Source organism: Amphibalanus amphitrite, unplaced genomic scaffold (genome assembly GCF_019059575.1).
Source record: "Amphibalanus amphitrite isolate SeventyFive unplaced genomic scaffold, NRLGWU_Aamphi_draft 000167F_arrow, whole genome shotgun sequence".
Taxonomy (NCBI): domain Eukaryota; kingdom Metazoa; phylum Arthropoda; class Thecostraca; order Balanomorpha; family Balanidae; genus Amphibalanus; species Amphibalanus amphitrite.
The window spans coordinates 563,511-590,032 of record NW_024881662.1 but is presented as its reverse complement, the minus strand read 5'-3'; the positions used below and the strand labels follow the sequence as shown (position 1 = coordinate 590,032).

General features: G+C 49.3%; 1 protein-coding gene and 1 long non-coding RNA gene across 2 annotated transcripts in view; one reads left to right on the top strand and one right to left on the bottom strand.

Annotated features, from left to right (window-relative positions):
* The window catches only part of LOC122383559 (AT-rich interactive domain-containing protein 5B-like), a 48,489-nt gene extending 26,589 nt beyond the window's left edge, over nt 1-21,900 (top strand). Inside the window, exons 4-9 of the mRNA XM_043370083.1 lie at nt 492-573; nt 2,784-2,938; nt 3,284-3,405; nt 17,247-17,439; nt 19,689-19,839; nt 20,091-21,900. Of these exons, the coding sequence (XP_043226018.1) occupies nt 492-573; nt 2,784-2,938; nt 3,284-3,405; nt 17,247-17,439; nt 19,689-19,839; nt 20,091-20,943 (1,556 nt within the window). The 3' untranslated portion in view covers nt 20,944-21,900. The remainder of the gene's footprint in view (nt 1-491; nt 574-2,783; nt 2,939-3,283; nt 3,406-17,246; nt 17,440-19,688; nt 19,840-20,090) is intronic.
* Nucleotides 21,901-23,531: 1,631 nt separating this feature from the next.
* Nucleotides 23,532-25,762, bottom strand: LOC122383558. Its single transcript, XR_006256859.1, has 3 exons — nt 25,736-25,762; nt 25,300-25,428; nt 23,532-24,854 (listed from the first exon to the last, which is right to left on the bottom strand). It is a non-coding gene; the product is annotated as an uncharacterized LOC122383558 (long non-coding RNA).
* Nucleotides 25,763-26,522: the final 760 nt, after the last annotated feature.

Here is a 26,522-nt window from a genome sequence, read left to right as displayed (position 1 = left end):
TAACTGCAGTAGAATGACTGACTCCGTTGTGCAACTCTTTCACACCGGTCCAAGCGCCCATCCCTGAGTAACTTGCCGGCTCAGCGAAGCCGTTTATCGCCCGCTTCTCGGCGAATTCGCGGCCGATGTTTATTTTCACAGCCACCAACGCGCGATCACGCTGGATTTATCGGCTACCGTTGCCGATCGGTGGTCACCTGACCTGCTCGTAGTTCTCGCCCGCCTATCGGGCCGCCCGGTGTGACCTATTTGTTAGGGGCAAGCCGTTCTCAGTGACGTGCGATCAACACTTGCTTATTTGATTACATTTACTCACAATGACTGGCTTCCGCACTCGTCCGCCATTTCGTGTGTCGAATCGGTATCGCCAAGCCCCAGTTATTTAGCCCTTTTATTCTCCCACCTCGTGTAAGCCTGTAAGCTTCGACATAGCCTCGCCTATGGAGTCTAACCAGACCTCGCTGACCTTCCTGGTGGTGTTTGTGCTTCAGATGATACCGTGGACGTGAACGAGTCGTGTGCCCTGGTGCTCAGCTATGACCACTACTGCCGCGTGAGAGCCATGCTCAAACGGTGAGTCCCGAACTCGGTCCGAATAGGCGGTAATGCGCAGCATTTTAGCTACAGGTCGTGGCTGCGGTAGGGTGGGGGAAGGGTTAGGCATGATTGTTTACATGATTACAACGGATAGATTGTTAACATTGGGAACAGGAGAAAGGGAGAGGAGCTAGGATGGGATCTGCCTTCGCAGCCTATCATTGAGATTATATCGCTTTTGTGTATTCTTACAACCTCAACAGGTCTAAGTTATCAGTCTTCGTGATGTGTTTAAACTGTCAAGGTTTCCAGTTGTTTCTCAGTTCTCCAGGATATTGATGGTAGTGATGTAAGCAACATCAATATTTGTAAGAATTGTGCTTTAACTGCGTCAGTGGTGAAATTTGGTGACACTGCGGAACATGACATTTAACGAAACGGCAAACCGCTTGCATTCCTCGCTGCGCCGGGCCTTGTTTTCTCAACCGTATTTCCTGTGTTAAGCTGTATTTCCTGTGTAATGCATACCCGTTACGGCAGAGTTCCGTTCAATCCCAGAACAATAGGCTTCATGTTACTGAAATACACATCACACGGTCTGAACATGAAACCCACTAAGCGCGTCATGGTAATGGGGCCTAGAAACTACTGCACTTTGTCATTGTCCCGGTTAGTCGTGTCGCTTGGAGCGTCTGCGACGGTCACATGAGCGTCGTGACCCGTTTTATGACCTCTGCTGTGACCTATTCTATGACCTTTGTGGTGTATAACGCCTTGGCGTGTGTCTCGACATCTGTGGCCTACATTGTGACCCTCGAAGTGATCCGTGACCTGTGTGACCTACGACTTGACCTTCTGTGTACGACTTGACCTACTACTGTGTGACCTACTGTGTGACCTAGTCTTGACCTTCGCAATCTGCTTTGTGACCTCTTTGACCTACGTCCTTGCCTTTGTGGCCTAGATTGTGAACTGGTCTGTGACTTGTCATATGACCCCGTGACCGTGGCCCGTGACCTGCCCCCCCCCTCTGGCGCCGTGGGGAGATGGGGGAGGGGTTGCGGTCAGGGAAATGCCGAGTTCAGTTGGTTACGCCCAGGCATGCGACACAAAGTGGTTTATGTGATTGAAGTGTGCTCTGGTGCCGGTTATATATTCATTTTTAGTAGTCTTTTTGTAGGTTAAGTCAGGATGCTTACCATGCTGTTGGAATATGTAGTGTTGTCTCGTTGCTAACTGATTACCTAGGCCTTAGGTGTCGTCTGATTGATACGTTGCTGATACGTTGCTAGAGTTCAATTAATTTGAACTTCGGTGTATAAGTACTTTTGACATCCAATTATGCATGTCCATCTGACCCGACTAATGACTCATCTTTATGCCTCATTTCACCATCAGAGTTATTAGAACTTAAATTACTCCGGATGCAGTGCCTCTCATGACGCGACAGAAGCTCGTTTCATGTACAAGCTAAATGGCGCGGGCAGGCGGCAGCACCTTTGATTTCGTTTAATCATTACCATGGCTAGGTCGTTTGTTGCTCGGTGATGAAATCAAAACACAGCTAACATGATGCTACTGGCCACTGGAATAGTGCATTTTTGAACCTACTAGGCTCAGTGGTGGTAGTTATTGATTAGCGACGCGAACTCACTTTGCAGTGGTTTATGTGTTTACGTGTGCAAATGGGATTTCTTCGGGAAGTGTTTCGGTGCGGTAAATGTTGGAACGATGTTTCTTTATGTAAGCATCACTATACTTGCGTGTTCCTGGTTTTCAATTCACTCCGTCGCTAGTTGGATTGCATTCTTTCCATGTTTGGTTTCCCAACGAATGAGGTTTTTCCTAGTCCGGCGAGCCTTTTTACACTGTTTACCGTCCATTTCACACAATGACTTTCCCCTTGCTTGGTCATAAGTTCGCTGCTATTTCTGTCTCTCATTATTCAGCATAGGTATGTGGTCTCGGTCCTCGGTCGAATGCCCCAGTGGCAGCAGATAATTAATGGACAACGGCAAAGCAAGCAAGCAACATGCGTCCTAGGTCTAATACCATGATCTTATGAATTGGTTGTCATGTATCCGTCAACCCTAAGTGTCCGCTGTGAGTCGCCATGTCTGACTACCTCCGCTGTCTCACCATTCGTCTCACCACTTCCTCATCCACTGTTTCTCACCGCTATGTCTTCCTTTATCGTCTCTCGCCGTGGCTTCCATCTCACTACCTTCCTCTCGATACCTCGGCAGGTTGGAGTCGATCAGTTCGCGGGTGTACGCACACAACGTCATCAAAGCACTGGGTGGCTTCCACATACCCAGTCGGAACACACGCCTGCTCTTCTGTCGACAACTGGTGGAGGTGCCTGACCTGGACGGCCACGAGCTCTTCTGTAATCACCTCGGTGAGTGGATGGTGGAGGAAGGGTGGAGGTCCTCGGTGAGGCCAGGGAAGCTCGTTCTGATATAAAAGGGACCGTAGCCTTGGATGCTTCATTCATTTTTTTTTCAAATGCTGGGTTAGATAGCGATAGGACGATAGGAAAGACAGTCATATTTTCGGTTACTTTTATGCTTTGTGGACTGGTGCTCAAAATGCTGTATGCCAAATGCAATATCATATTGTTGGCGTCAAACCAAATGTCACCACTTATGACGTTAGTTGTGCGCCTCGTGTTCACTTGACTGCTTATCCTGCAATGCTGCAGCCTTAACACCGTTCGTCTGACCCTACCTCTGTGCGCCCGCAGCTCCTAAACTTCGCGGCCGGACGCGAAAGAAGCCTCGCCAGCGCAGCTCTTCGTCGCCGAGCTCGGAGTCGACCTCTGACACCGAGGCGGGCCGGACCGAGACGGAATCAACCCCGGCTGTGGTGAGTACTCAGTCCTGGTGGCACCGCTGGCCCTTCAGTCCTGTTTTGCGGATGGTTTGGATTCCCGACGGCAGGAGTTCGCCCTCGACTTGGTGCCCATATGGATGTGTTGTCCAGGATTTTCTTTAAAGCGGCCCATTAGCGTCGATACCGAGCCCACGTCGCCCTTATTTGAGCGACATTGTTATAATTTACCGATCGTCTAATCCTGCCACCAACCTTTGCTATCGGAATCCGGGTCCCCGGTCTGGTCTGTCATATGCCTCTGTGGAGCAGTCTGAAGCGATATTTTCATTCAGGCACGCTCTCCCGGGAGCAGGTAACACGCTGACATTTAACGAAATGCCACCTGTCTGTTACTGGCAAGTTTGCAGCCGTGAATTGTGTGGGATGTGCAACATATTCTTGGAAACTTTGGTCGCCCGTGGTAACACTAACTGTTGAATCAAGTACGGAGCGAGACTACTCAGAATGCTGGAGATACCGTGAGCTCTTCACTTCAATATTCATGGCACTCTCACCGTGATAAGCCAGGTTAGAATGTTTCCGAAGTATAATGTTGCATGTCTCACATACTGAGTGCAAGAGGCATCATTTTGCTTTTCGTACTGTTGCTTCTGAAGTGCTACCTGTTGACCCGTGTCGTTCGATAGATGTCAGTAATGAGCTGAATTTGACACGAGGCTCAAGCACTCAGCTGCTAAATACACTTCTCAACCTAGCTGGTGCTAGCTGAAGCTGGGTGTCCCAGCGATGTTATAGCTGTCGAACTTATCCTATTTGCTGGTGCCTCAGGTGTTCGCTCTTGTTCTGGAAGCTCGCTTCAGGTGGTAAGCTGGCTATCCAATGTCTCAGATTTTAGCTATGCCTCTCCGGCATCTCTGGCGGTCCCGTCTGACCTTCCCTTGTCCGAAGCGCCGCCGACGGACGGGCTAGGGCACCTGCCGGTCGCAGCGGCGGACTCGTACGTCCCCAGGCCGCCGCCGTCAGACCTTCTAATGAGTAATGACTGCGATGGCGTCAGTGGCGACCCAGTTATGGTACTGCAGTATTGCAGTGACTATTATTTTCCAGGTGGTTATGTGTAGTTCGGCTTAAGTGGGCAAGAGAAGGTTATTGAGATGATGTTCGCAATATGATAGATTTGGCACGCATATAAATGATTTTCTTTAAAGCGGTTTTATTGCGCTATGCTCTTCAGTGTTCAAGCCAGCACTGGTTTTGCCTGTGTGGCGAGAGCTGTCGTTTGCACATTTCTATCATCGAAGCGCTAAAGAAAACATTGCTGGCAAGTTAATTACGACGTTATTTTGTTTACAAAATTCGTTTTCTTTTTGTCGAGTCATGCTTTAATGCGGGAGATGATGTAGGGTGGTAGCTCTAATGAATCTTGTTTGTGAATAATGATGTCATTTGTAATGCTGCCTTGAGCAACTGGGTAATGGAAGCTGTGCAACACATGTGACTTATATGACTCAGTTGAGTTCGCTGATTGCATTCGGGGTTACTGTCAGCAGCTGCAAACTGTTCACGACGATCAATACCACCGTCCACCAAAACATCAGAAACCAGTGGCGCAGCCAGGGGGGGGGGTCAGAGGGTCAGCTGACCCCCCCCCCCCGAAATTTCTGTCAGGGGCCCGCTCGAGAGAGAGAGAGAGAGAGAGAGAGAGAGAGAGAGAGAGAGAGAGAGAGAGAGAGAGAGAGAGAGAGAGAGAGAGAGAGAGAGAGAGAGAGAGGGAGGGAGGGAGGAGAGAGGTCCTAATCTAACCGGACGAGAAAACTGGCCCGGGCCCCCTGAGTCGATGGGGCCCGGGCCCCCCGTGGATGGGTCCGGGCCCCCGGGAGAACGGGCCCCGGGCCTCGGGTGGACGGGGTCCGGACTCCCGGTTGGATGGCGCCCGGGCCCCCGGGAGAACTGGCTCGGGCCCCTGGGAGAACGGGCCCGGACCCCCTGGGTGGATGGGGCCCGGGCCCCCGGGCGAACGGGCCCCGGGCCCCGGGTGGACGGGGCCCGGACCCCGGTTGGATGGGGCCCCGGCCCCCGGGAGAACGGGCCCGGGCCTCCCGGAGAACGGGCCCGGGCCCCTGTGTGGATGGGGCCGGGCCCCCCGTGGATGGGTCCGGAACCCCGGGAGAACGGGCCCCGGATGGACGAGGCCCGGACCCCCCGTTGGATGGGGCCCGGGCCCCCGGGAGAACTGGCTCGGGACCCTGGGAGAACGGGCCCGGACCCCCTGGGTGGATGGGGCCCGGGCTCCGTGGATGGGTCCGGGCCCCTGGAGAACGGACCCCGGGCCCCGGGTGGACGGGGCCCGGATCCCCGGTTGGATGGGGCCCCGGCCCCCGGGAGAACTGGCCCGGGCCCCTGGGAGAACGGGGCCGGGCCCCCCTTTGTAGATAGGGCCCGGGCTTCCCGTGGATGGGTCCGGGGCCCCGGGAGAACTGGGCCGCTTGGGCGATTGTTTCGCTGTAATTTTTGTAGGGTAGCTGCATCCCTTCTACCAAAGGTCGGGTACTGTTGATCTATGTGAGTGACCCCCACTGCACGTGCAAAATACAAAAAGAAGAGGTGCCAAATTTGTTCCCATTTCAATAACTCGGTAATTACTGGGGCGATTTCGCTGAAACTTGGCATACAGGTAGGCACCCAACAGGCAATGCGATCCCATGTGTTGCGGTTAGGGTGCTACTGCACGTGCGCACGTGCAGCGGGGTGCTTCCAGATCTCGAGAACGGCTGGGCCGATTGCGCTCAAATTTGGTACACGGTTGGGGACCGGTTAGTAGGGTGCCGTGTAAAAGTCAGTTTGGACCCCGTTCGCACGTGCGCACGTGCAGAATGCCGCTTCCTGATCTCAGGAACGGCTGGGCCGATCGCGTTCAAATTTGGCGCACCGCTAGCGACCGGTTAGAAGGGTGCTTTGCAAATGCACAAGCCTGTTGGAAGTACCCTCTCGCCCTTCCGCACGTGCAGGGCTCACTATCTCGCTCGCTCGTTCTTCGCCCAAAAGGCGTTTTACTGGTAGTAACATATTTCTGTCGATACAATCTACTACAGCAGCCAATAGATGACTTAGGACAGGCACATGGGACTACTTAAATATTGTCCGATAGAAGCAGGCAACAGCTCTGTTAGCGTATATGCTATGCATATTGCGGAAGGGGCACATTTCGGCCTCGAAAGATACGAATTCGTACCTCATGGTAACATATTTCTGTCATGGTCAATTCGCGTAGAAATTGAACACCGGTCGGGTGATTACCGAGCTATTGCTCTATCAAAATTTTCCGATTCAAACTCGCTTAGGGTTATCGTGTAGGTAAAGGGGGCCCGCTCAGCAGAATGCGTATGAAATATGGAAAAATTCTGAAAAATGGGTGGGGGCCCGCACACTAGGGGGCCCGCTTTGGAGGCGATGACCCCCCCGAAACCAAATCCTGGCTGCGCCACTGTCAGAAACTATATTGAATTTCATAGCGGAGACATCAAATGAGTTCGGTCGGCTACTTTTCTGACAGATCTCTCGCAAATGATCGAATAACGTCACCGTGTGCGAATTTTTCGCGAGTTTTATGGCTGGTATTGATGTAGTGCCTTTTGAGATAGGCCTTTTGGTGGCTACCAACTCTTCCCCATTGCCATTCTTGTTTATGTTCCCTTCATAACAGCATTCTGAGACCATTCCACCCCACTCTCAGATCTGGGGGGCTGGGGTGGATGGGGAGATGAGGCGGGCCTCTCTGGCGGTGTATTTTCACCGTCAGAATCCCTGGGATAGCAGGCGCCGACAGCTTAATGGCCACCTCGCCTCGAGAGCTCGCTCCGCTGTTCAAACACGGCCAAAATTGGATTCGCCAGATACCAGCCAGGGGGACGTCGTTAGATTAAATGGAAAATTGTGTTATTTGTGTCGCCCGGGTAATGAAGAGGGTTTTGAATACACAATGTGGTTGGTGTGATTGTGATGCCTAATATCCTCGATTGTGAAATATTATTTCGTGGCATGGACAATTAATTTTACTCGATTATATTGTGTCTCATGCTGTTGTTATCTAAAAGTTGATGAAATATAGGTATGTGCTTTATAGAACTACTAACTTCCCACTCTATTTTCCAATGGCACCCCTGTCCAGCGATGCAGTGCAGATGCATGTTGGAGTGCATCAGCACACCATTTATTTTTCACCGTGCTGCCACGAAGCGTTGCGTGTCTGACGCCGGCCAATGTGGCATAGAGTGCCCGCGGACTGACGTCACGATCAATATCGAGTTTGTTTTGCGCAACAGCTCATATGAGGAGAACTTTGCACTTGTTTCTTGCGCTAATTTGGTACTAAAATGCAACCCGTAATGTTGTACGACTCTGCTTTAATCCGGGATATATACGTCACTTATTTCACATCTTGGCCTCTCTGCGTCATTGATACGACGTCCGAGCACCACAAAGTTCGTCCCATTGTGATTCAATCAGAAGCCTCGGACCATCCCAATGTGACTTTGATCTGTCTGCTCGCGATGAGCCGTTCATTCCACCAATATCCCGCTGTCCCGAGGACTGCCGTGTCAGGCCGGTCAGCGCGATGGTCGGTCTCAAACACCGCTGGCAATGGTGCAGTGCCCGCACCACGGAGCGACAGTGCTGACTCATCGGACACACGATACACCGATTGGCGCCGGCATGCAAATATGCCAGAGTTTAGCGTGCATTCAGACCTGAGTTAGTACAGCCAGCATTGATACCAGTTTAGGATCGTGTGTGACACCATTAGTATTGGGCTCAGAAAGCACAGTCGCCGCCTCCTTTCTGGCATGGTTATTGAATTGCAACGGGCGTCTACGTGTTTGACCTCTGCTGAGCCGCTATTGCGTCGTATTTTCAGTGCCCGGATGGGTGTTCGGGGGAGGGGCGTGGTACTGGCACAGCCATACGGTCAGTACCCGCTGATGACACCTTAGTGAATCGTTGCTTCGCTAGAATGTCTGATTTTTTAATTTATATGGAAATTTATAATTAGCGTAAATAAACGTTCATAACTTAACATATGTCGCATATGATGCATCAACAAGGCATGATCCAAATTTTCTCATTTTCTTTGAAAATAAATGTCAGCTCTCATGCCTCAGGGTTGGCCTTATCATTCTTACAACGAACCAGCTTCAAACAATGTGTCGTGCTGCGTCATCCACATTCACGTCACATCCACGTCATCAGAGGCCGGCCAATAAACGTTCAGCCCTGGCTCCTCGCCACTGTATGGCAGAGAAAATGGCCGTCGAAGGGTGCTCGTTGCATCCCATTGCAGCTGTGAATTCGACAGACGGCAGCGCGCAGTAAAAACGAATAGTGGATGCATTACATTGCACGGTGTTGACGGTGCAGAGAATAGAAACGAAAAACGGCTCCGATAACCTTAAAGGAACTATCCCACCTTCTAAAATGTTGTTAAAACCAGTTAAATTGTGCCCGACTTTATAGATTGGATGACCAGGAACACGGTTCTGGCATTTATTTTTCATTAAACATCTTAGGCGTCCCATATTCCAAACACAAACTTTCAAATATGTGACGTCACAGCCCAAAATTACCTCCTTCCCCAGGCCACATTACTGTCATAAAGCTGATTCTTTTTACTCTGTAGGCACCACAACAAAGTTCAGACCAAGTTTTAAGCGATTTTTCAACGAACAAACCCATTTAAATCAGAATGACTAAACGAGGTGACGTCACACTAACGGTCGCTCCATGTTGAAGATAGGGCCTTGCGCAAGGCCCATTTTCAAATGAAGGGAACGAATTTCTTCAACACCAAGAGGACGCGGGGGCTGCAACCTAGATAGATAGTGGTTTCTGAACCTCGCCGCAAACTTGGCTATCTCAACTCAAACCCCATATTAAAGGTGGGATAGTCCCTTTAATGAGAATGAAATACGTGATACACGAATAGCCGTCCAAATTTAGGTCAAGTGTCCATGCATAATGAAATATTAGCGTTCTTTATTGCCTGGAAAGCCCTAGGATAATAACTCGCCTCCCCATTTCATTACTAATGAATGTGTTTTATGTCTTTTCACCTTGCATATTCGTCATTCAGATAACAAATGGCATATTATTCATAATATAATGTATAATTATATGTACGTACATATAGCATCTAGCTATACATTATTAACCAGTAAAACGCCTTTTGGGCGAAGAACGAGCGAGCGAGATAGTGAGCCCTGCACGTGCGGAAGGACGAGAGGGTACTTCCAACGGGCTTACGCAAAGCACCCTTCTAACTGGTCGCTAGCGGTGTACCAAATTTGAACGCAATCGGCCCAGCCGTTCCTGAGATCTCGAAGCGGCATTCTGCACGTGCGCACGTGCAAACGGGGTCCAAACTGACTTTTGCACGGCACCCTACTAACTGGTCCCCAACCGTGTACCAAATTTGAGCGCAATCGGCCCAGCCGTTCTCGAGATCTGGAAGCGCCCCCTGCACGTGCGCACGTGCAGTAGCACCTTAACCGCAACACATGGGAATGCATTGTCTGGTGGCTGCCTACCTGTATGCCAAGTTTCAGCGAAATCGCCCCAGTAATTACCGAGTTATTAAAATGGGAACAAATTTGACACCTCTTATTGTTGTATTTTGCACGTGCACTGGGGCTGCCTCACATGCATCGAGAGTATCCTATTTTTGGTAGAAGGGATGCTGCTACCCCACAAAAACTACCGCAAGCCAATCGCCCAAGCGGCTGCTGAGATATGAGCCTCTCAAAATCACTACTTTTGCAAAACAGCTTGAACACCCTTGACTTTTCACGTGGCACGTGCCACAACGGTCACTGAGATGTATCAAAAGTAGTTAATTACGGGGTAGAAGGGATGGGGCTACCCAACAAAAAAGACCGCAGGCCAATCGGTCCAGCGGTTGCTGAGATATAAGCCTCTCAAAAGCGTTACAGGCCGGGCCGGGCCGGGCCGGGCCGCTCATACTGAAATTTTTCCGTTATATTGAAAAGACTCACTTCGCTCGCTGCGCTCGCTCGCTCGTAATAATGATGTATTAGTGCCTATAACCACGGACCTTTGCTAACTTGCCCAGGACCAAATACAAGCTATTATTTACTTTCTTTATTGTTTTGTAACTTGGACGGCTGCCCCACACTGATTCCACGTGATCAGTGATCACTGCGCCATGTGGTGGCCCGGTGTTTATTTGAAGAACCGCGAGCTGGAGAAGGAACCAACTGCACTGCTCCCGAGTTTCACCCGCTGTACGGAAGCTGTTACCAGGCCAGTGCAACGCCGTTTTATATTGTGGACCAATGTTTATCCCGGTCATCAAGACGCTTAAGGTTATGTAGTCTTTTATGCTCATCATTCATCAATGGCGAAAATAACTGACCTAAAGAGATGAGTAGGGAGGTCTATACAGGGGTGTGTGGTGTGTTGAGTACCTCTTTTGCTGGTTTGTCTACGGACGGTAATGGACACAAAAGGTTACGTTTTTTGGTAATGGTATCTACAAGTTTTAGTTATCAAACATGAAGCGTCGGATTTTAATGTGGTAATGTGTTATATAATGCTTTATATAAGACGTGGAGGAAAAGAATGGGTGGGTGAGAGAATAGTTCTCCAATGTGAGGCGCAGTTGGAGTCTGGCCAAGTGCCAGCCCGTTTCCGCTCTGAGCTTATTGGGTTTTCCAGTCGTATCTTCCACCCCAGCAGTCCAGAACGGTATGGTCTGTTTCCTCCGAGCGCTTTCGTCATGTTAGCGTGTCTTTCCTGACCAGTACGCCCGATCACAATTCGTCGCATGGATCCATGCACGATCGTCTCAATTTCACCCCTGTCTGTGCACGACATTGTCGCTCCCTATTTTATCATCGAGCTGTTACAATGGTCTGCGATGGTCGCAGTCCGGGGATGAATTCTCTAACCAGCCCACTCCCGTGGGCAGCGCTCAGTCAGAGACAGGTACGGACTTATATGGTCAAGACGCGTCCACAGTCATGTCGACATCGGCAGGATATTTGCATACCTAGTGCGCCGAGGCGGACAGATGTCCGGCCGATCGGCGCAGAAGATTAAGTTCTCTTTCAGTACTGCACGCATAATCCGTTTAAGGATTTCAGGAAGAGGTAGGCCATCTAGGTGGAGCAACATATTTGGCCTGTAAGCGGTATTGGAGAGATACGCTCACCGGAGCACTATGCCCGGAAGACCTTAAGGCCTGGCTACACTATGCGTTTTCTGCGTGCGTTTTTTGCGAGTTTGCGTGATTTGCAGAATATCGTTCTAGAAAGAAACGAGATTACGTTTTTGTCATATGTTTTTCATATAAACTTTTAATTAACATAAACGTTTTATTAATTTTTTATATCAATATTAAAGAAGTTTATTTAATAATAACCCTTTTTCTAGAACGATATTACGCAAAACCCGCAAACACGCAAAAAACGCACGCAGAAAACGCATAGTGTAGCCAGGCCTTAACATGTGCATTGAACATAACGAGAAGTCTCATCGGTGTTCCTTTGCTCTAAATCTTCCGCCCATCTCTCTGTCGCAAAATTTTATTGTCAGCGTATAACGTAACGATAATAGTTGCAGTTGGTGTAGCGTTTGTTCTGCTATCTCCGTTGAGGCACTCACCGCCAGTGTTTCTCTGCGATCGCCGTTACTGTTGGCCGGTTTATGATCCGTCGGGTTTTAGGGGCTCATGAAACTCGCCGTTATCGGTGTCGACGGTCCTGTATTCAGTGACCCCTGCTGTCGACGGGCGGCCGGAGGACGGTGCGCGGTGCACCGATCGAGCGCAGGATGGGGTGCACAGATGGACAGTGGGATGGACGATGCAGGGGCGTCGTTTTGTATCGGCCTGGTAGGGCCCGAGCCCTACCAATGTTTATTTTGGCTCTACCAATGTTTGTTGAGCCCTACCAATCTTTTGTTGCTTATCAGTTGATAAAGAATCAAAATAAACAGGTCAGCAAATAAGTACATATGTAGATATATAAGGTTCTAGCCACAGTAGGTGCATGTAGCTGACAATGAGGTGTCGTGTCTTGGGACTCCAGTCCTTGGTGGATTCTAAGAGGCTCCGAAAAAGCAATTGGTTATAGAGGTCCATAACTGCCTCTGAGTGCCGCACACCACGCGACCGCCCCTAATAGACCCCGATCCGTCTCCATACCAGCCGCTGGAGGCCCTACCCCGACTTCGGAAGGTGCCGCGTTGCTCCAGAATAGGCCATATGTATATTGGCTTGAGTGGGTGATGCAGCCTGATTCCCGACGGTCCAACGCCAGGTCATTTCCGCATCAGATCCTGAAAACTCAAGCAGTCATTATCTACGAGGGGCGTTCAAAAAACTTTCGGGCCGAACAATGAAGGAGTTTGAATTTCGGCCTGCAAGGCTGTGTTAAATGATATGTTATTGGGATGTCCACTTGCGTATCCATTAAGTCTGTCCTGTGATTGATTCGGGCTGCTAATTAATCGTAGCATAGTTTGCCATTTCGGACAGGATGGGCGACACCCAGAAGAGAGAAGTGATTCGGTTCATAGTATAGGTACTGCAGAAAAGGCAGCAAGCGTTATTGACGAAAAGCTTGTGACAACTGACAACATATGTCGAGGTTTGTCTTTCTTACAGCAGCGTCAAATAGTGGGTATCCTGCCCAATTTTGATCAACAGATCATTGAAGGTGACCCCCGCAGTGGCCAGCCATCAAGAGCATTGACTCAAGCATAGATAACATGAATCTATCATATGTTATCTATGACTCAAGAAAATATGAAAAATGAGCACTTTTTGTTGAAAAATGGCAAATGTTTCTTGTCTGGAAGCACGCAGTGCAGAAGCATCGGATTCCTCAAAGCAATTCATCAGCGTCTTAGTATGTTTAAGATCTCTCATCTCTGCAAGATATATCCCCCTTTGCTGACTCTGCAGAGAAAAGGCAAGCTCGAAAGGAGGCTCAGCGCGAAATTTTTGGCCCCTTTGTCGAAGATCTAGAAGATGTCACTTTGAACATCTTGTTACCGCAAAGAAATTGTGGGTGTCGCACATTGACCCTAAGGGCGTGACCGAGTTGCGCAAGTGGGAGCACACCGAGTAACAGCCATGAAATGAGTGCAACAAGGTGAGGTTAGTCGGCAAGGTGATAGTAGGGGAGAGCGGGGTCAAATGTAACACGGGGCAATTGTAACAGTGTTAATAATTCATAAACTTACCAATAGAATGAGCTGATGTTAAGACCGAAAATGCGTAATTCTATACTGCCTTTCCCAACGGAGTTTGAAGCGAAAGTGCCGGGTATGTCGATGGCCGGGCACAGTAATGTGTTTTTGAGTGCATTTTGTAAATTTTTATACCGTTATATTTGATTAGCTCATTCCCGCCATTGAAAAGATATCGACCTCAGACTTTGTGTAAGCGTTGGCAGGCTTGTTGTCCATGAAGTGAAAGCATTAAATGCAGAATACATGCAACATAGTTATGCGCCAGTTTCGTCTAAAATATGTCAAGGCGCGACGGGGACAATTGTAACATTTTTGCAGGGGTCAAATGTAACAGGTTATAGGTCAGTGGCCATAATGTCAAAGTCGTCAAATTTTCAAGGGAGATGAAACATTGCTAGAATTAAGAGAACTGTAAGTTTTGTCGCAATCGGCAGCTTTTTACGCGATTTATTTGCGAAAAACCGAGGGAGAGGAGGTCCATCCAACCCCTGTATAAGTGCGAGGTTTTAAGCCTTTTTTCATGAGAAGAACCGTCTCTACCAAGTCTGGGAAGATGAACAAGTGTTCAATACTTTTGTTAAATCAAAGTTTTGGGAAAAATTGTGTTGCTTTAGCCTGTAAATTAGCATGTTACAATTGTCCCCGGGTGGTGTTACTTTTGACCCCGTATCTGGGGTGAATTGTAACAGATGAATTGACTTTTTCGGACAACAATTTTGACCCAAAAAATAAGTTATTTCGGAAATGTTTTAACAGCATTTTAAAGACAAAACATCATAGTTTCTGAAAATAAAAGAAAGAGTTTTATAACTGCAAACGTGTTTGCACCAGGTGATAAAATGCAAAAAATGTTACAATTCACCCCGTTCTCCCCTAGTTGCATTTTGGGATGCTGACGGGGCTCTGCTCGTCAACTTTCTAAAACAGGGGCGCACAACTGATGATGTGCGTCCATTCGATAAACATCGAGGAGAGGATATAGGGAAGCTGACATAAAGTGTGCACCTGATCCACGACCACGCACCTGTGTACATGGGCGGGGTGACGATCAGTGAAGCGGTGAGCTGTGGCTTCGAGTTGTTGTCGCATCCACTTTTTTCTCCGAACCTTGCACACTCTGGTTGCCACCTCTTCCCCAACATAAGGAAATTAGCAGTGGCAACTTCGCTGACAGCAGGGAGACGAAATCAGCCATCTTGGACGTGCAGGATGGGTCCAAAAACCACTTGGTTATGCCTGGAGACCTTGAGGGCTCTCACGAAGCGCTGCGCGAAATGTGTTTGTCTTAACGGTGGTTATTTGAATAAATTAACTTTTTGGTCTAACTTGACTCGATGCTGTATCTCTCTGCTCTTTCGTGGTGGGGCCCGTAACTTTCTGAGCGCCCCTCGTACTGTCATCCTATTTTGGCAAGCAGGTCTTTCTAACTATCATGGTGTTTCGAGACCTCGTTGCTTGTCGAACCCTTCAATTGACGTGGGTCTTCAAAGCCGTTCCTGGCCCCGCAGCCGTCTTTTTTAGTCGGCTTGGGCCCTCAAAGCTGTTCCTGGCCCCTTTCAGCACAGCCGTCCTGTCGGCGTGGGCCTCTTTCAGAATGGCGTGCATTTCTCCGACACTATTGCTTATATCACTGCACGTTTTGTGCATGGGGCTCGGTGAGGACGTAGACTTCCAAAGATTTTTTTTTAGATTTTGGTTTGTCTTATGTCTTGTCAATGACCAGGGCGAAAAAATAAGTGGCCGAAATCCGATGAGAAAAACAGATTTGGGGGTACCCTACCTTGTAAGCCCCGTCATAATTATATGGCCGGCCGCCGCCTTTGGGCCCTACCAATCATTTTCGGAAAACGACACCCCTGGGACGATGTTCGGGGACCGGGTGCTCTGGCATAGCACGTTCCATGAAGGTGTATCGGAGCTCACATATCGAGACAGGGGTGCCACAATTTGGAGTAGTGAGGGGCGCCCAATGAGGTCAGAATGCTCAGTCGTTGCGCTAGTGAAATACGGCATCGGGAGCTCAGATCAATGTAGCAGGGGTACTGACCGGACCACAACCCGATGACCTTGAGCGGTCGGCCGGTTTCTGTACCCAAGGCGACGGCAATGTTCAGCAACCCTTTAGTAGGGTGGGCCGGAAGACATTGCGAGGTTATCTAGAAGTGTAACGGCGGTTTGAAGGACTGAAGCTTACCCGAGGCACAGCCTTGCACAATTGTGGATGGCCGAGATCTAAAACTGCGGCTTGTTCCAAATAGCTGGAAGCTATGGAACGTAATGAGCTGAAACATTATTTATTCATGGTCGGTCAGATAATAATGCGATGTAGGTAACGACCTGATTAATTATCTGGCGATGATCATATGGTTCGGTATTACAGTATTATGCTTGTCATTATACTATGACTTGCCCTTGCTGGTCCTTTCTCTCAATAACAATAATGGACCAACACTGTCGTCCAACAATAATCATGCTCTTCTATGTCTCCTTATCCCCCGAACGAGCTCTATCCGTTTGCGACTTTCCCAAACATGGCGAGTTTTAGCTCTGAAAGGCAATCGTCGGCGGCTGACTCTCAAAGAGTGCTAGCCGGGCAGAGTGGCGTGCTTACCTCGGCTATTGATCGCGGAGCTGAACACCATTAGAGCTCTGTCAGACGGGCCGCGCCCGAGCTCATCGTATGAGGGAGGGCTCGATGTCGGTCCCTGGACCCTCCCTGGAGGACAGGGGAGGCGTCATCGGGTGGGAGAGATGAGATAAGTAAGTCACTTGGCTGAATGGCTTTTGTTTGGAGACTGATTATCTGGTGTTCTAAATTATCGATTCTAAAACGACGGAAATATTTTTTCTCCTACTTCTTCCTTTTCTTTTCTTTGTTTCCATACGTTCATTAGTGTAGTAGACAAAGAATCCTACTTTTGTATGAGATCAGCCTTACTGCAGCGGCCTTCATTTACCATAATATTACAATATTTATTCACTCGCGCTTAAGGCTGTTCATAAACTAAACCCGCGCTGTTAATAAATAATGAAATAGAGAAACGTTGCGACTGATGCATTGCTTAGTCAAAGAAGTCTTATACATTATTTGATTAACAGCGGGCTTCTGGCCAAGTGGTGCATATAAGCATTAGTCTCAGTTGGCATTGCATCATCCCTTTGGGTATTATCTAGTCCATCGATTGTAATCTGTGGCGCTCTGCCAAAGTATCGCCAGCGGAAAGTGACCCTGACAGCGGCTTACAAGTTTTGGCCTCGTCAAAGACCTTTCAGGCTATAAGACTTCCCAAGTTTGTTTTCTGTCAACAATATTTAACATAGGCACTTTAACTGACAACCCGCTAATCGTGATTTGTGTGTGATATTCACATGTATAATCGCTGTTTTGCAGTGTCAGGTGTACTATTGTCTGATGTACTATTGTACTATTGTACTATTCTATTGTACTATGTCAGGTGTACTATTGTCTGACGCATGACATATGTGTGTTTGTCATACTTTTGGCCTATCGGGCACGTATCCTAGTCTATCACTCTGTGTTTGTATCTGCTATTATCACGCCCTATCCTGACTGGCGCTAACCACTCTCCCTCTCTGTTCGACAGGCCCGGCGCGGTACGGGCGGCCTGCTGCACAAGCCTGCTGTACCGGGTCTCACCCCTGCCGCCGCCAGCCGGCCGTTCCACCAGCTGCGCTCCGCCCGCTGGGACCAGCGTACCCTGCTACAGAGGATGCAGACGTTCATGACGCAGCGCGGCACGCCGCTCACCGTGCCCGCAGCGCTGGAGTTCAAGGAAGGTGGGTGCCGCTACCCCGTAGTCTGGGGCTCGAGGGGACTCGGTGTCCGGGCAAATGTCATGCCAGTTGATGTCATGGTGCAGTCGAGAAATGACAGGTGATTACTGATGACACTTGGAGGCTGCCAGACTGTCATGTCACAAGCGGGTGTCCTACAGGCTGTCACAATGATTCCTTAGGAGCAGTAATTGACGTTCTTATTTTGATTCCTTAGAAGTGATTGTCGTTATTTCATGCGAACGGCATCTGAGTCGCCCAGCAACCGAGTCTGAAAGTTCTCAACCGCTCTGTGGTCGGAGTGGATTATAAGGTTGTGCAGCAACCCACAGCCCACAGGAATTACCACAGGCTTTACTGGACGCTGTTTGGTTGAGAGTGGTGACCAAAGCATCCGCAGCTAATTCATTGAATGGTTTATTCGGTCAGTCCTGTGCGATCGATAGGTAATAATAGACTGCAGACCTCGGAGGGCTCATCTCACAACGGAAATCTCTGCTACGGGCGTTTGTAAAGCACGACCAGCCAGTAATGGGGCTGGGTCTACCCGGCGCCGGCTGTACGCGGTGATGTGTTTATGCCCGTGCTGGCGCCTGTAACCATCACAAAATGTGCAAAAATGACACAGTGTATTACTGTCGTGCTCCTTAGCTTCACCGAGCTGGTGTTTACGTTACCGCGTAACCAGTGTGCCAAAACATTGCAGCGTTATTAAATGTTGTATCAAACGTTAACTACTTCCTTGTATAATATTTGATGCTCACTGTCTATAGAACAAACCGTAGAAATTAGGGCTGTCATATTCCACGTAATTAGTAACCCGCATATCAAATAGCTACCATCGCCTCATATTTCCTAACGTAGTTAGTTACCGAACACATCAGCCAGTAGGCAGCTATGAAACGTCTCCTTTTCACTCTAAGAGACCCGTTGGCTTTAGCCGAGTGATACCCCCCCCCCCCCGCTGTCTGGTCTGATTGGATGGACGGTTCTCTGTCGACCTATGTCTCTGTGAGTCCCCTTGAAGAGCGCCGTATTGATCCTGAGAAGCCAGTCGACACCACACGGCCGCCGCGCCACTTGGCCAAACCATATCGCCGACCTCAATGGTATTTGTTCGCCACCGAGCCTCTCGACTGGGAGAATAATGACCTCCCTGAACCCGTCCCACTGAAAATAGGACCCACTGAGCTGGCTCGCATCTGATGGGGCATTAGGGAAATTACCCGGGGCTCTAGCGTGTTCAACTGTACGCTGATTTAGTTTGTTTCATTTGCCAAAATAGTGCAGTCTGAGGTGATGTGTGGTGTAGTTAGGTAAAATTGTTTTCAGATATGTACCTTGTTATATATATATATATATATATATATATATATATATATATATATATATATATATATATATATATATATATATATATATATATATATATATATATATATATATATATATATATATATATATATATATATATATATATATATATATGTGTGTGTGTGTGTGTGTACCTTGTTCGTACCGTTAAAATTCAATACAATATCAATGCCTTCAATACAATTCACTATTCAGATCGATGCAAATAAATTTCATAATTTTTGTTCCTACCGCCATAAGCGAGAGCCTGTATGTCCATACATTGCTGGTTTTATCTAGTTTAGTTAATTGTTTGCTCATACTTCATTTCTGTTGAAGTGATCGACTTAAAGATCTGAAAACTATCATCAGCCATCCATAATCCACTATGCAAAGTCCCAGAAAAAGGGTTAACTTGATGGCTGATGCATAAGTTTATATCGTTGACGGCCATGTTCACATTTCGTTGCTGCTAACCGCCTAGGGAGCGGGCGTTCTATTGATTTGCCCCTGCAGCTGACGTGGCGTGTGCCCGAGCTGGGGTGTCCGTCCCACATGTTTATGATAATGTCTGCATTCACTTCCACCTAACATTACGTCCGCTGTTGCAGCATACAGTGCAGTGCGAGTAGATGACGTGGACAAAGCTGGCTGCCGCTGATAGTGGATAGCAAAACCATGTGATGCAATGTATGTCATTGTGAAAATGGCCATGTTTGGTTAGACAAGTCGCCTGGTCAACAGAGGCTGTTTTTTTTTCTGGTCAACGCTGGAGGCGTTTGTTTCACTTATGTTTGCCTCAACCTTTACTCACACTACGTGATTTGCATGTCACACCCGTAACACATCGCATCATTGATCTGCTCCCAGCTGACTATTGTGTCTCTCTGTGTCCGCAGAGAACATTTTCCGGCTGTACCGGCGGGTGCAGGAGATGGGTGGTTACCATGCCGTCTGCGGACGCCGACAGTGGCGCCACCTATTCTCCGAGCTGGGCCTCGATGCCGGAAAGACCACGGCCGGAGCCTCCCTGCGACGCTGCTACGAAAAGTAAGAGAGAATGTCGATTGTCGGCAACAGTGCTTCGTTAAATATAGTATTATTAATAGCATGGAAATAAATGTTGTTTATAGAAGAAAGGTATCTGACCTTGAACGTCAACGAAGACGATACGGGACGGGGACGCATTGCGTGACCTGTGTAGAAGAGCGAAACGTGAAACGTCTGAGTTTATTGTACAAGCTTAGTGCTGCTCACTGATAATCCATGGCAAAACAACTGATCCCTCCCCGTTCCCTCAGGCTGTGCCTGCCGTATGAGCGGCACGAGCGGGGTCTGCCCGAGTCGGCCACGGCGCCGCCGCCGCCGCTCACCAGCCACCACAAGACGACGCCGACGTCGTCAGTGGGCCAGTCGCGCGCGGCGCCGGCCGCCTCGTCCGCCGCCGCTGCGGTGCTCTCCTCGGTGGCGGCCGCAGTCGGGCGCGGCCACAAGCGGGCCTCTCCGGACGCGGCCGAGGTGGCGCTGCTGGCCCAGGCGCGGCCGGCCATCACCATCACACCCGTGCTGCCGCGGCCGGCGGCCGACCCGGCCGCGCTGGCCGGCTACACGGCCCTGCAGCGGCTCAGCTCGATGGCCCGACAGACGGAGGCCAAACGGCCGCGCCTGGAGCCGCCGCCGCCGGCGCACCAGGGCGCGCCGCGCCGCCCGCCGGCCGGCCGGCCGCCGGCCTCCTCCGCAGGCCCCGTGGAGGTGATCGACCTGACGACGGGCGGCGTGCGGCCGCCGGCGCCGCAGCCGCCGCTCTCTGAGCCGTCCCGGATCGGCTCCATCACCATCACACCGGTACAGAAGGTGGGCGCCGCGCCGGCGCCGGCCGCCGCCGCGGGCGCCGGCGGCTCCGTGGAGCACCTGCTGGCCCTGCACATGGCCTCGGCCGCGCTGCCGCCGCCCATGCTGCAGTACATGGGGCTGATGCAGGCCGGCGGCAAGGAGCGGCTGCAGCGGCTGCAGCAGCAGCTGACGCTGCAGAGTCTGATGGCGCAGAGACTGGTGCTGATGCCCGGCGGTCTGCACGGCCTGTCTCCCGAACAGGCCGCCAGTCTGGAGGCCTACCAGCGAGCCATGATGCAGGCGGGACTGCGCCGCTCGTGAGGCCGAGCGCCTTTGGATGGGGCGAGGACCGTTCAGAGGTCCAGTGACTCGCTGAAGGGGACACGATGGACTCGTGTGCCGCGCTGCCACCGTGTTTGATATCATTTTTTGTGGCTGAGTTGTCACTGACTGAGAGGGAGTGTGGATTTTTGTAACGGAGTTCGGGTACCGAGTGAAGGAGTGACCAAGGCACGGAGTGAGGAGCGGACGTGCGCCGCGGGATGGCGCTGTGAGCGAGGGTCCTGGGTGCGTCTAACGGCGCCGGGGACTGGCCCGGCGCACGGAGGGTGTGCTGTGTGTATGTGTGTGTGTACAGTGCGTCATCTGAGCAGCGGGAGCTGGGCGTTTGACGGGCGGGGAACCGAGGACCGCGAGCATGTGAGATCGCCGAGCGAGAGGAGTACAAACGGAGTTCCGTGGCGCGCCGGCCCTGACCACCGCGCCTGGGGCCGAACTGCCGCCGCGCGGGGCTCCGAGCGCGCGCCGCGGCCCGCCGGCACACGCCACCCCACCATTGTCGCGCTTACCGTCGGATTGTGCTCATCTCGTGTGTCGCGAAAAGACTGTCGACGTGTATATTTTTGCCCATGCTGGCTGCGTTCCGTGGCATTCTACAGTGTTCCATTTTTCGCTCAGATTCGGTTCGTTTAAGGCCTGTGCTAACGATGGTTTTACTTTTTACGACGAGACCTGATCTGCAACAGCCCTTTTAGAATAGCTTTGGAACTTTGCTAGGTCGTTGTATAGTAATATAGCTGTAACGCTTTCTACATATGCGAGGGCTTTCCTGAAATGTTAATGCATTTTTCTTTCTTGCTCGCGCATTATTTTGTAACGGCTTTCTGTAGCTCTTCTGTCGTGGCCATTTTGCACTGTCCAATTGAAGCAAGCGATTGTCTTTCATATCGTGCTGCATAACCGAGCAGATGCTGTACAAAATAAAACGTTTCAAATCAGTGTCGGTTGTGCCACTCTACGATCTCTGGTCGTCACTTTACAGAAGGGGCCGTGAAGTACATATCTCGGTCGTGGATGTATGGATTTGGCCAGGATCAATTCTGTATGCATTTCTGTATGCGTTCTCTTCCGTTATCCGTATTTAGTTCCTCAAATTCATCACGTGATGACAAAAGTTGAAGCATATCCATAATCCGCAAGAGCAGTTGCCCTCATAAAGATTTTGTTGTTATAGGTTATTACCAAGGCTAGTTATTACTTATTGCAGTGTAGTGTAGCCCGGTAGGCACTAGGCAGGGGGCCCCTGCCTACATGGGGCTCTGCGGCAGAGCTCTGCCATATTTTCAGGATTGTGGAGGGGGGTTCCGATTCAAAAATGTATCATTTTATGCATTGGGTAATGGGTGGCATCAAGATTAGGTACTTTTGGGGTTACAGAAGCTTGAAATTCGGAGATTCCGCGGATTTACTTTACGCTCATAAGAAAATCTTTTCATTTCCCTTCATATGGAACTGGAATGGCAGAGACATTCACTGCGCAGGAGTTACGATTCAGAAAGGCGCGAAATTGACGGCGGCGCGTGCACATGGAGGCGCCGTGTGTGGGACATGCCTAAGAGCTGGACTTTTTGCACGCGTTCCCCGCCAGGGGGCGCCACTGAGGAAGCACCCTCTGACGTCACGATAAAACTGCGCGCACTGTGCGCACGGTTCTACAAGCAAGTAATATAGTGGTGGTTTCATGGTGGAAATTGGAATAAGTATTTTGACGTTGTAAAATTTCAAGCCGTTTTTGTGAAATTAATTAGTAAATGCATTTCAAAAGTATTTATTTAAAGTGTGAAAGGAGAATAATTAGAAGAACATGGGTATTTTTGTTCCAATAGCTTATTATGTGAGACATGATCGGTACTAACGGGTACTTCTAAGAAGTAGTGAAGAAGTACCAAACAGCCTGCTCGGCTACGATCGTCAGCTGTCCTTTGGAGCTGGACTTCAACGCTGTAAAAAAAAATATGTGCCGAATTAATTTTTAGTTTCACCAAAATATAAGCAATTTATCATTTCTTTTTCACTTTTGTAATTATTGTTGAGTGAAGAGACATGTTGCTAGTTCTGACAATATAAATTATTAATTTAAAAAAACGAAATGCGACGGTAAGTATCTGCTACTAAATTATCACTTAAACCAAATACATGGAGAATCTTGCTACCATTGCTTATAAAGCGTGCTTATCAATACACAAATGTTATATTTCAGACAAGAAGGATTTATTTGCCTGAAGTCTTGCGTCATGTGATACTGCTTTGATTCCAAAGACGCTCTCCGGGTCGGGGTAATTTAGTTCTTCATCGATCGATAAGAGATTTTGATTCCATTGATATCCAAATTGATAAGCTCGGCACCATGGAGTAAGGGCGTCCCCACAGGGGTGACGCAGGAAATATGAATGGCGTTTACACCGACAGTAGTTTCCCACAGCCGGCAATGGGAATCTCCTGTCTGTGTAAACGCCACTATAGTTCCATCCAACTCAAACACTGGGGAATATCCCCGCACTTTTGAGGGCGGAAATCTATGGACCTGCTCGAAAAATAGTGGATAAAATACGGCGAGCTTTCAGTTTTATGGTTGGGTCTCCCTTCCGAGGCACATATTTACGGGGGATATTGGGTCATATTCCCCGGCGTCCTGATGATCGGCGCCCAGCTCAACGTCGAAGGCGCCCTGATACGCGGCACTGCTATCTGTGAAGGTGCCCAGGTTGCTGCCGCTCGAATTTTGGTCGCCTACTTAACAAAACCTCCGTTGGTGCCATCTCAGTTTCCTCGAGGTCAGGCAACCTTCACACGCCGTTGGCTACCTTGGCTGGCCGGCGACTCGTTCCCCTCGTGGCGACGCTCTTGACATCCAGTCAAAGGTTGGAGTGGCTGGCGCCCCCAGTGGGGGCCGGGGAAGGGGCAGTGGGCCTCCACGTTGCTCTCTTCCCGAGCCTATGGTGACTTGGCTCAACTCTCCTCAATAGAATCTGGATTCTGCACGCTGTATTAACATGGGCGTAGACACCACTACGGACAATACGGACAGTGGGTGTGACAATCAGTAGTGCCATTCATATAGAGGGTGTCATATATGAGCGGAGAGGCAACAGTACAGCTGAGCGGAGAGACAACATTAAAACAACAGTACAGCTGGCGTTGCATGGAGCTGCAGGCAACCGGACAGCGGAGGCTTGCGAAAAATAAACAATTCGTCACTTCAACGTATAAACAATAGTATAAAAAGCAACATAAATACATATTCTCATGGTCGAACCCATGCACTAGCGGCTCACGGCGGCCACAGGCACGCAGTGCGGTAGCGGTACCGGATCACACGTCATGGGCGTTGTCTCAGCATAGGTTGTTATGAGCGGAGAGGAAACAGTACAGCTGAGCGGAGAGACAACATTAAAACAACAGTACAGCTGGCGCTGCATGGAGCTGCAGGCAACCGGACAGCGGAGGCTTGCGAAAAATAAACAATTCGTCACTTCAACGTATAAACAATAGTAAAAGCAACATAAACACATATTCTCATGGTCGAACCCATAAACTAGAGGCTCACGGCGGGCACAGGCACGCAGTGCGGTAGCGGTACCGGATCACACGTCATGGGCGTTGTCTCAGCATAGGTTGTTCGCAATCTAGTTGAAGCCTAAGAAGACGGCTAGTGGGGTCTCACTGCTGCTGAGGCGACCTCGGAGACGATGCGTCGCCCCTCCTGTCGGCGACCTGCGGTGAGCAGGACTCCAGATAGCTTTCTGGCACGTTGCCGACACTGCCAGACGCTGTCAGTAGGCCTCACTGTTGCAAGTGATGTGCAGATGGACGCCAGGTGACTTCGTCTGCAGGCGATTCCGGAGACCGCGGCCTCACCAGGCAGTACCACCTGCATCGCCATGTCGGTGTTTCTAGAAATGGAAAAATAACAGTATCGGTGAAGGAAAAGCAATACAATGTATTCTGTTTTCCTCTCTTGCAGGTATACGTAATCTACAATTATCATTGTTCCTATTTCAATCAACTTAACCTGAAAATTCCATATTGGCACATTGTTTGACTAAATTTGTGTAGTTGGGAACAGGGGCGACGCCACGGTGCGATGACTGGAGGGGACATTGACCATTTTGGAGGGGACGAAGACCATTGTCGATTCTTTACATGCAACGCCATAGGCGTAATGTTAAAATTTTAAAAAGTGGAGGGGACGAGATCCCCTCCGTCCCCCCCTGTGGCGACGCCCTTGGTTGGGAAGCAGATTGTTTGAAATACATGTTTGGCTGAACAGTGTGGAAAATATTTCATTGATACTATAGCTGCAACAAAAATACTGAGACAGAAAACATTTGCGCTTACCTGGCTCCTTAGTCAGTCCCGCACAACTGAAGTGCAGGTACTATTTATCGCAGCCGTCGCATCCGAACATCGGTGCTGCACTGATGCTGCTGCACTCCCCACATTCCCAGTACCTTAGGAGCGCCTTGGCTGTGAAAAGATTACATGAGTCATGGCGCATACATGAATAGTAAGATGTTTTATATGTTTAACATCACATAGCAAAGACACAACAGCTGGGAGTCAAGTGTAAGCCAAAGTGTAAGCCCAGCCATGTTTTGCAGACTGGATTTTAAGCAAGAAAAGCTTTGCTAAAAATGACCCTTGACGAAGCCTCATCCTACTGGGCTGTCTGACATGTCTCCCTGTAAAAAGCATGTGGCCCTTATATTGAATATATGATGAATATGTTAATAATGCAGAGAAAACACAGTATAAATTATACCCAACGTTTCACCTTAATCGACTTTGTCAAGGGTGTTTGAACAGCTTGAGATGAGTGAAGTGTAAGGGTACCTAGATACATCCGACAATAAACTGAATCTGCGTTCAATGAACATTGATTTTGATAATACATTTCACAAATCAACTACTAATAACAATCATACTAAAATAGCACGACAGATAACTAACAATCTGAATCGCATAAAGAACCTCTTGATTCGCCTTGACATTGTCGTCCGAACGAGTTCTCCCAACGTTGTTGTTGTTGTTGTTTTGGTGTAGGGCGCATAGCCTCTTGGGCTCAGAGCGTCCAGAAGTTGTCTTCACATCTTCTCTTCCTTCTTGTCATGGCCAGGGAATGGAACTAAGCGATCCATGGGACAAGGAAATGCGTTGCCAGGATTTGTCCAGTTAGGATTTATCAGTTTAGGTTGGTATTGCCGTAGTTAGATGTTAGTGATTGGTCAAACTACACTAACTAAAAATAAAAATAAAGTAAATTAAAGAGAAAGAAAAACAAACATCATACATTTCACAAGTTTAACATCAGCTCATACTCATAAGGCCTGCACTCAGCCATCACGCCAATCGTTCACATATGATCAACATATCCGCGTATATACCAAAAACGTATCAGAGTATATAGAGTAAACATATGTTCCTCTGTTATCCTGTAAGAGGAGCGCGCTGTGTTTCAGCTCGGCCTATCGCACACAGCAATGTGGTCTACACTGATTGTGCACGGTACTGATATAGTCTGAATATGTGTGTGTGCGACTGTCAGTACCGATATATTGTAG